The following is a 10,133-nucleotide window of genomic DNA, read 5'->3' on the forward strand; positions in this document are numbered from 1 at the left end:
GCTGCCTCCTCACACCCACAATTTCCACAAGCCAATCACTTCAATGACGTAAAACAGTTCAGTTGAACAATCCATCAAACCAACAGAAGCAGAACATCATGTTGCTGTGATGCCTGGAATAACCACTGAGTAGAAACTGATCTCAGAGAGCATGAAAGGCTTTGTGGCAGCATTTTGTGTTGTCTGGTCTGTGATGAATCTGCCAGGTGTTTTGAGTCTCAGGTGAACCTCGTCAGCATTGTAATTCAGGTAAATTGATGAGGTTGTACTTTATGTTGGGACAAGTTTGTCTCGTGTTTTTCCATGTCGGTCACATGCTCCCTCACCGGTGGTTTCTGTTCCTGTTCAACCTGTGACTCCTGTGGATCATCACAGCCAGGCTGTTAACACAAACTCTCCCTGCTCTCATCTGATTTACATTAGTGTAATTTACATGTTTAGTAGTACAAAGGTCCTCCCGCTGGATCTATGAAGTACTTGCGATGTTTTCGGGGGGTTTTTGAGCACCACCTGCTGGATGCATTCTGTCATGTTTCAGTGTAATTTGAACAGAGGCTGTACTGTACTGTGTGGTATGGATACAGTAATTTGGCTGGTAATTGAATTCACCCAGTGCTAAAAAAGAAGCATATTTCTTCCTCTGCTGGACATTTTGAGAGCTCAGTGAAAATCCTGTAACTGTAGATTTGAGTCTTGGTCATTGACTTTTCTTTTCAGATTTTGTCATTTCTCCTGTCGCTCTCTGATTTCATTGTGTAGCTTTTTTTTAAAGCAGGAATATTGAAGCTTATTCTGAAATTATTCTCTTTCTGCAGCCTCAAATGGATGAGAAGATCCAGCTGGGCCCACGGGCTCAAGTCACGTGGGTGAAGGGCAGCAGTGGAGGAGCCAAGGCCAGCGACTCAGGTAAGATGACACAGCGAGTTGAAGCATCATTACACGAAGAAAACCTGGAGCTACAACACAGAAATATTTTTCAGCTCGTGTCTCTGAGGCCTTTTCATCAAACAAAAACACCAAGACTGACTCAGAGGTGGAAAACTGATCTTCCTAACGTCCCTCAGCTCTCTGCCTGTCTCTCTCTGTGTCTGTTCATATTTCAGCTTTTGACTTTTCACCATCACACACTGATTTAAGTTGTAACAGTTAAACATCTTAAAGATAACCACCACACTACATCATCTGATGAGATTGTTGCAGTAAATGCCTCAAATATCGCACAGTGAAGGTGGCGGTGTGATTTATACACACTATGACGTGTCATCCGACCACGTCTGAAGGTGATATAGTTTTTCCAAACAGCCACACTCAGGGGTAAAACAAAATAATGTCCAAATGGGCGTAACGGTGCACACTGTCGGACCTCTTTCCTCGAAGGCTTTCGTGATGTTGCTCCTGTTTGTGCGCATGAAAACTGACAGAAGTAACAGTGTGAAGATCGTAAAAACAGAGCCTGAGGGAAGGTGAGACCCTACGTGCTTTCCCACCTCCACAGTGTCGGCCAATCACTGCACGAAAGTGGGTGTGAAAGTTGGTTTGTGTTTGGAAAGTTAAGTTTCAGAAAGAGTCAGACTCAGCCCCCGAATTCTGAACTCTTGTTTAACAACATCACACATGTTGAAACCCACTGACATCTTACTTCTAGCCTGAAGCCCACTGCTGCTAATTTGTCTTTTTTGATGAGCATTGTTGAGCATTTTGTATTTTCTACTGCTCTTGACATATGGAATTAATACATACAGTGTATATAGTGAGTCGGGTGAAGCAGCACTCCTCTTAGTGATAATCCACAATCACAGCCATTGGTTTTCTGGTCATTTTTGTCTCTTACAACTTTTTCTCTCCTGAACAGAACTATCACGAACAGCTGGTCTCAACCGTTACTCTGCGCTGCAGTCCACGCCTTCTCCTCAACCCTCCACCACTCCTCCACAGAACCCTGACTTTGACGCCAGGAGAGCTCTGGGGAGGTAAAAGACAACATTATGGCCTTCTGTAGGGCTCCCTGCCTTTGTTTTCCCTGCCCCTGAGGAGGGTGTCTTTGGCTCTGAGAGCTAATTTGTCTGACCTTCTGTTGGCAGATATTTCAAACCCTGATTGGTTCATTTCCATTAAATTTAGAAGAAATATTTGTTTTGTAATTATGGTTTTGGATTGATTCCATTTGTGTTTTTGTGACAATGATTTCATTTAAGGTATGAGGCGAGTTTTAAGTTTTTTTTCACTGCAGAATAGTTGAGGTTCCAAATTGGATGAAAGTGTCATTACTCAAGTAGAGGTTTTTCTCCCTTCTCAGAGGTGCTCGTTTACATCAGCATCCTTGCTGACTCTTATTTATTTATTGGCTTTTCCCTGCTCCTGGCAGCCGTAGCAGCACAGGCAGAGAGCGCAGCGAGAAGCCACTGATCTCTGCTCCGCCATCATCACGGCCCGGACCGTTCATCAGGGGGGGCAGTACGAAGGAGCTGCTGGAGAGTCAAACCCCAGAGGAGCCGCGAAGAGACCGAGAGGGAGCCGAGCCCCGGAGACCGAGCATCACCGAGGACAAAACAGAGCCAGAGCGCAGCAGAGTCAGAGAGCCTGGTGAGACACATGTTGCTGCACAACACAGGATATTCAGTAATACTGAAACATAAACAGTCCTTTTTGCTACCACACTGATATTTATATTTATATATTCTGACATTGTTAAACCATGAAATGTGCTGAATATGAATAATATTTATCTATTTTATAGTAACACACAGTATCTATTTAGCTAGTTTCATATGTGTAAAATTTACTTTGCTAAATTGTGTGTGATGAGGTAAATTCTACATATTTCCCACACATGATTTTAGTTTTTCATCCGGTCATAATTGTTTTACATTAATCAACTTATTACACCTGTAACAGCCTCAGCAGATGTTAATACCTTGGTATTAATTTTATTTACATTTACCAGTGTTAGTCCTTGTTATTATTATTGTCCTTGTTGTTATTATGACACGTGTAAATGAATTGAGGAGTTACAGCGGGTGAAAATCCTGTTCATAAAAAAAGCAATCACCTCACTACAAAATATGAATAAATTAGCTTTGGCCACAAATGCCATGATCTGGTATTTAGTTTGTTCAGTGCAAAGTTTGTAATTGTCAATATGAAGATAGATCTAAAAAGCAAAATCTGCTGCGTGATTATTCTCCACACGCTGCATTTTCTTATCATAGGTCTCAAACCAGGATGGCAAAGTATAAACTGCTGTAATTTATAAATGGACAAAGCCATTATATTATCCACTGTGACAGTGTTTCAGAGTATATTATTTGTGGGGATTCAATCAGAGAAGACCACACAGACATCTCAATGTTGTGACTGTTGTTTTTTTGCATTGGCAGTGAAACCCGAGCCTGTGGTCCAGACCCTGGACAGACCTGCCCTTTCTGAGGAGGAGCTGGAGAGGAAGTCCAAGTCCATCATCGACGAGTTCCTGCACATTAACGATTACAAGGTACTGAGATTCACAAGTGGCACCTAAGCTGAGTGATTTTCAGATGCTAAAGTTTTAGCGCTTTAATGCGTCAACAAACTTTCTACAAGAATCTCACTAATGAAACAATGACTGTGTCTAGAGATTCATTTATGACTCAGATAATCTACTTGTTAGATGAAGGGTCTGTTGAGGTAGTGCAGGAGCAAGCGTTTTGTCTTCACAGCTTTTAGCAATAAATCAATAACTCAGTCGGTAAGGTGAGAAAAGCTATACGTCATTGTCCTGCAGAGACAGTTATTTGAGGAAAATGCTTATTCTGTATGAATCAGTGGGTTTGATGCATTTAATGAAATACCGTACCACTGTATAGATTTATAAAATGCTTCTTAATTCCTAGAATAACAGAATTCAGGTGCATTGGGTTGTGAAGTCCCCCTTTTCTCCCCGCTCTCCAGGTCAGTCAGTCATGATCGTTTTTCTTTGTTCTGTGCAGGAGGCTCTCCAGTGTGTGGACGAGCTCGATTTGGGCTCTCAGCTGCACATCTTTGTGCGCGTTGGGGTGGAGTCGACTCTGGAGCGCAGTCAGATCACACGGGACCACATGGGCCAGCTCCTCTTCCAGCTGGTGCAGCAGGGAATTCTGCCCAAACCCCAGTTCTACAAAGGGTCAGTTCACCTGCTAAATCCACAGTTTTACATCAGAATAATCAGCTGCTTTCTGTTGTCATGAAACTGTCATCACAGCCTTGTGTGCTGGCCTGCTTCTCGTGAATGTGTGAATGTTTTGTTCCCTCCAACATTTCCGTTTCTTGTAATTTTGTGGTGACAGTAAGCTGAAGAGTTACAGATTTTATTTGGTTTCATTGAGTTTCCGTCACATGTTCAAAAGTCTGAGACCACAAAAGTGGACACTGATGGTGTATAGAAGACTGAAAGTTTTTATCTGAATCTCAAGTTTATTATTGTCTTGAAAAGTAATAAAATCCTTGGATTTGATTTCCGTCAAAGAAGCTCTTAGAAGACATTAAAAAGTCTTAAATTTCACTCACCAGACTCTTGCCTCTTGGCTGCAGTGCTGTTCGTTCTAAAATGTGATGTGACTGTGGGCTGTCGGGGAACCTTGTACACCAGCTAGTTTGAATTTAACTTGGCGAAACCTGCAGAAACCCTGTGTAAAGAAAACCAAATAGAGATGGATTTGGCAGAGAGAGCTGTTTTTCTCTTTGAATCTAATCTGTTCATATGAAAGGACCATAAAATGGGATAAAACCTCCCCTCAGTCCCTTTACTGAGGCTAATTTTCAGTGCACTCTTCACATGTGGCCTTTGTTTCTGTGATCTCTGTACAGTCAGTTCATCTAAATTTACTCTCAAAATTCAAAAACTTAAAATCAGGCTTAAAGAAGAAAATTGCCAAATATTAAGCAGATTAAGTATTTATTTTAGTACATACAAGCATTTTCTAGCTCCAAACTAGCTGAATTGAAAATGTGTATAAAAATATTTTCAAGCAGGTCCAGTTCTAACAACTGTCGTGTTTTGGTTTTTTTTTGCTTTTTGTTTTTTTTTTTCAGGTTTGCAGATACACTGGAGCAAGCGGACGACATGGCCATCGACATTCCCCATATCTGGCTGTACCTGGCCGAGCTGCTCAGCCCTGTGCTGAGGGAAGGGGGCTTCTCTATGCGAGAGCTCTTTAGGTACTGAGACGACTTCACCTCACTTCACCATTCATTCACACACAATGAGGCAAACTACAGCAGATTTGCCTGTAAACTAAGCCCTGTATGAAGGATAAAACTAGGCAGACTTTTTTTGTTTAATTTGATTGAACTTAATTTAATTTCTGTTTTCTCTGTTCACAGTGAATTAAGCAAACCTTTGCTTCCTGTGGGAAGAGCTGGGATCTTAATTTCTGAAATACTGCACATACTATGCAAACATATGGTAGGCATCTCTTATTTATCTTTGTTCTCCACACATTTATTTTACCTGTATAACTGCACAATAAATAGCCCAATTGCAGAAATAGGTGATGATCAATAAGGAATATATATTGATAATGTTTATAGTTACAGTACCATAGCAAATTTTCTGATTGTAATTGTACATTAATAAACAGTAATCAGAGTAATTTTAGGGGCTTTTTTTCTCCGCTCATCACTTGCATTGTACATCTATTGAGCCAGTAGCAGTAACATTTTATTTTTCTCACTGCAAGTAAAAATACATTTCAGAGGAGAGAGATGATATGTTGTCTGGTCTTGTCTCCACAGAGCCATAGGACTGTGGCTTCTTTGTGGAGGGAATCTAGCCTCAACTGGACCGACTTCCTACCAGAGGGAGAGGACGTCCAGGCTTTCATCTCACAACAGGTTGTCGATAAAGGCCTCCGCTCAAATCAAACAGTCACCATCCATCAGCTGTCTGACAACAGCTGATAAAGAGCACTCTCTAAAATCCTCTCCATTGTTCTTCCATGCTCTTTCTTTTTTGCATTTCATCATCTTCCCCTAATTATTTTTAACTTCCTCACCATATCAATGTCCTCTCATCTTGACACAAACAGAAACTCCAGTTCGTTCAGTCGGACAGCTGCAGCCCCGAGGCAGCTCTGTCTAAAAGGATCTTGTCTCCTGAGGAGCTGAGACGACAGCTGGAGAGACTCCTCCTGGAGGACATGGCCAGTGACGAGCAGATCTTTGACTGGGTAGAGGTATGACAAGTGACGCATATATGCACACGTTAACCATCAACCCTGAACCAAACTCTGCAAACTGGTGGCTGAAATTCAGAGGGGCATATCAAACAACTCATGTAGGTTACGTAATTAGTATCATAAACATTGTTTACTGGCTCAGACCAGATATTTAAACTTTGAACCTGATGTTGCCATGGCCACGTGGCAAGCTGAAAATACATCATACATCAACACAGCGGCAGCAACCAGCTGTGCGCCTTTTTTCTTTTAATTGAGGAGAGTGTTGCTGAGAGCAACGCTCTGTTTTCTCACATTCACACCTGGAAGCTGCCCAGTACAACTGCAGTCTTATCTGCTGGTCACTGAGCAGGAGCCGTTGGGGTTTAAGGGCCCTGCGGTAATGAGGGAGGGGTGAGCACTGCTGTTTAAGTTTCCTCACACAGATTTCCCAGGTGTTTACATGGGAAACAAAGCAGGTGGTGGTGGCAGCCACTTGGTGTTTGAAAGTAAAGGTCACAGTATCGAGTGTTGCGTTGACTACGTCAGCTCCAGGGGCACAGGCAGGAAGTGTTCTTACCACAAGTAAGACCTGATACAAGTCCAGTGAACTACTTCAGATCTAAAACCAACTGAATCTCTGAATTGACTCTACACAGATACAAACTCTGAGTCGTCCAGAAATTGTGCAAACATGCAAATGTTAAGTGATATGCTGGATAACCACGGATAATAAAAGGCTGTTGTGGTTGAAATCAGAGTGTTTGGGCAGATCACAGCATGTAAAAACCTCAGGGAACAGTTGTCCTGTTGTCAGAGGGAGGGGCTCCAGCCCTGTTCCCTGACACAAACACGCCGCTTCTTCCAGCACTTTGTAACAAGTTGTGAGTAGTTGTTTGTTTTCTTATTCAAACTGTTTGTCAGTGGCATCACTGTTGAGCTGAGCCATGTATGTGTGTGTGTCCTCCTCTGTGCTCCATCTCCCAGGCAAACCTAGATGAATCTCAGATGAGCTCGTCTCCCTTCCTGAGGGCTTTGATGACAGCTGTGTGTAAGGCAGCAGTGAAAGGTAAAGCACTGCACCACCTGGAGGAGAGACTCCTTTATTCTGCTCGAATCTCACCACTGATTGAAATATTTACACTCTGCCAAACACACTCACTCTGCCCCCTGCTTTACTGCACAGATGATAACACCAACTGTCGAGTGGACACGGCCATCATCCAGAGGAGGTTGCCTGTATTACTCAAGTACCTTAACTCAGACACTGAGCGACAGCTGCAAGCACTTTATGCACTTCAGGCGCTGATCGTCACCCTCGATCAGCCTCCAAGTAAGTTCTGCATGAAAGTTCACTCCCACCAATGAAAGGAGAACGTTTATTTTTTCTTTTACTTAATTCCTTGTCAGAAAAGATTAAGTTGTGGTCACAAGCAATTCCTAAATTGTATTTTAAGCATTGTATTGTATTGTAGACATTATAATCTCCCCGCAAGATCAATTTAATAGCTGGTGTGGAGCTGTCGATCTTGTCACATGATTTTCATCAGCAGATGAAGTTTGAATTGTTATCATGGAGTAGTAGACGTTCCAATTTGCATCTTCTGAGAACTTTAAGGACCGTTCATCTATTTGGGAGTAAAAGACTTTGAAGAATTAACTTTGAATCTCAATATTATTTTTCTCTGTAACATTAACTTGATGTAGCTTCGGTCATTTGAGGAGCGTGATTCAAACTGGCAATGAAAAAATGACTTTTCTTAAAAGACACTGCAGCTTCATAGGAGGGAGAATTTGATTAGAGCTAGTTACAGGAAATGATATTCACAGTGCTTTACTTACATGGACTTGGAGCTTTTAATGGCTTTCATAGTCAGCAATTATTCATAAACAGCAAAAATGTTTAAGTGCAAACTGCAGTCCTGACTGATGCTCATATTCACAGATTTCAGCAAACACACCAACCAGAAACAAGTCACGTTGATCTAAAGAAACTGGAACCAGAATCAGATTTGCTTTCATGTGTTTATGTTTTGGTTTTACAGATAATCAAAAAACAAAGGTTATGAACAAACTAGTTTGGACTCACGTGACTTCTCAAGTCATCAAGTCTCATATTTAGTGTTTTCTGATGCAGAGTTCAGAGTAAAGCAGTTATCAGATTGCTCAGAGCTGTGCCTCAGTTTGCGGTAACACGCTGAGCATCTGTCTGTCTCTGCTGAGGAGGAAGCAACAAACAGTACATGGTCTGATGCTCAATATGAACACTTACTTCCTCCCTCCTGATATTAAGTCCCTGCCAAATTTATATGTAGAATTATTCAACCCATTGTAAAAAAAAGTTCAGAGCTTAACAATCATTGAACTCTGTTCACTCAAAAAAGGTTTTAAAAAGTCTTCAATTTAATTCATAGGACGTGTAAATGTTTTCTCTCTCCTGCTGGGATTTTTGTTGTCCTGTGTTATCTGTCCATCAGTCTGAAACTCAAACATGGTTCATTTACTATTGTATTTGCAGCTAAAACCAGCAAAAACATTGTTTGAAAAACGACTGAACCCACTGACTGATTGACCAACTGATCCATCGACTGATCTTTGCAGCTCTAAAAAGAATGAGTCATTTTTGATTGGTCCATCCATCCTTCCATTTTCTGGTCCATATGAATTAAAATAATTAAATCATTAGGGTTAATTGTTATAAACTGCGGGGAATTTTTGAAAATTGTCATGATAATTGAAGGTTATAATGTCCCTGCTGGTTTTCTGTCATACTTTAATTCTTTGTCAAACAGGTATTACATGTCGTGCACAATGCACCTCAGAAAAACACGCTGTCTGAAACAAACCTTTTGGTTTTATCATTTAATCAAAATGATTTAATTCAGTTTCAAAGCATCGGTCTGTTTCATGCACCCCTGACTGATGTGTATTTGCTCTCTCCGTCTGTCTCCAGACCTTCTCCGCATGTTCTTTGACTGTCTGTATGATGAGGACGTCATCTCCGAGGACGCTTTCTACAAGTGGGAGACAAGCAAAGACCCGGCCGAGCAGCAGGGTAAGGGTGTGGCCCTCAAGTCTGTTACGGCCTTCTTCACCTGGCTGCGGGAGGCGGAGGAGGAGTCGGAAGATAATTGACGAGGGAGACACCCGGGGACACGACGTAGTAGAACTGCATCCTTACAGCAGAACAAACATTCAGAATGTGTGTGTGGGCAGGACGACATGTTTACGGCTGGAATTTTTTTCTGCGGTACGGTTCTGAAACATGCCGCCATTTTGAGTTTGGATTCCAACGGCGGAAGCACTAAATACCTGTATTATACATAGAAAATATTTTTGTTTTAAATTTTAACTTACTTTTCTTTTGTTACTTTTTAAGAAGAGACTTAAAAGATACATAGGTTCTGGACTCTTTAATTTATTATTTTTTTAAGGACTGCAAATATGAAAGTTATTTAACATTTGCAGATGCTCACATCAGAACAGAAATAACAATATAATTAATTATAATAACAAAAATAATAATTGTGAAATGAATAGCTTCCCTTGACTCCACACTGTTTGGTTTAAAACAGGGTAAAACAAAATTATTTTGGGATGAAGGGGAAGCAAAGATAAAAAGAAATGGATGCACAGGAACTGTTAACATTGTCCATGTATGATGTTTTATGGTCAAAGGTTATCTCCTAATAACCAGAAAGCCTTGGCTTGCCCTGCGTTGATATGTACATACACCTCCTGAGAGGTAGAGGTATGCATTCAAGAAGCAAGTCAGTCCACAGAACTGTCAAAACAAACGCAGACGAACAAACCAGATACATTCAACTGAAATGAGCAAAAATGCAACTTAAAAAGCAAATGGCCAGGGTCGCTGAACATGAAATGCTTGTAATACTTCAGACCTACAGAGCAGATGAAATGCTTGTAAATACATTAAAGACAAAAAGGTATTTAAAAAAAAAA

At 41.2% G+C, this 10,133-nt stretch overlaps 1 protein-coding gene across 15 annotated transcripts in view; it reads left to right on the forward strand.

The window, feature by feature from the left end:
* eif4g3a (eukaryotic translation initiation factor 4 gamma, 3a) overlaps nucleotides 1–10,133 on the forward strand; it is a 49,814-nt gene extending 39,681 nt beyond the window's left edge. For all 15 annotated transcript variants that reach the window (XM_071495379.1, XM_071495381.1, XM_071495374.1 and 12 more), the window contains 12 exons: nucleotides 816–906; nucleotides 1,853–1,970; nucleotides 2,366–2,583; nucleotides 3,378–3,490; nucleotides 3,966–4,138; nucleotides 5,047–5,172; nucleotides 5,338–5,419; nucleotides 5,749–5,847; nucleotides 6,042–6,188; nucleotides 7,158–7,239; nucleotides 7,357–7,503; nucleotides 9,124–10,133. In XM_071495379.1, the coding sequence (XP_071351480.1) occupies nucleotides 816–906; nucleotides 1,853–1,970; nucleotides 2,366–2,583; nucleotides 3,378–3,490; nucleotides 3,966–4,138; nucleotides 5,047–5,172; nucleotides 5,338–5,419; nucleotides 5,749–5,847; nucleotides 6,042–6,188; nucleotides 7,158–7,239; nucleotides 7,357–7,503; nucleotides 9,124–9,305 (1,578 nt within the window). In that variant the 3' untranslated portion in view covers nucleotides 9,306–10,133. The remainder of the gene's footprint in view (nucleotides 1–815; nucleotides 907–1,852; nucleotides 1,971–2,365; nucleotides 2,584–3,377; nucleotides 3,491–3,965; nucleotides 4,139–5,046; nucleotides 5,173–5,337; nucleotides 5,420–5,748; nucleotides 5,848–6,041; nucleotides 6,189–7,157; nucleotides 7,240–7,356; nucleotides 7,504–9,123) is intronic.

This window comes from Trachinotus anak, unplaced genomic scaffold (assembly GCF_046630095.1).
Source record: "Trachinotus anak isolate AG129_WGS33_773 ecotype Australia unplaced genomic scaffold, CSIRO_AGI_Tana_v1 ptg000013l, whole genome shotgun sequence".
NCBI classification, from domain to species: Eukaryota; Metazoa; Chordata; class Actinopteri; order Carangiformes; family Carangidae; genus Trachinotus; species Trachinotus anak.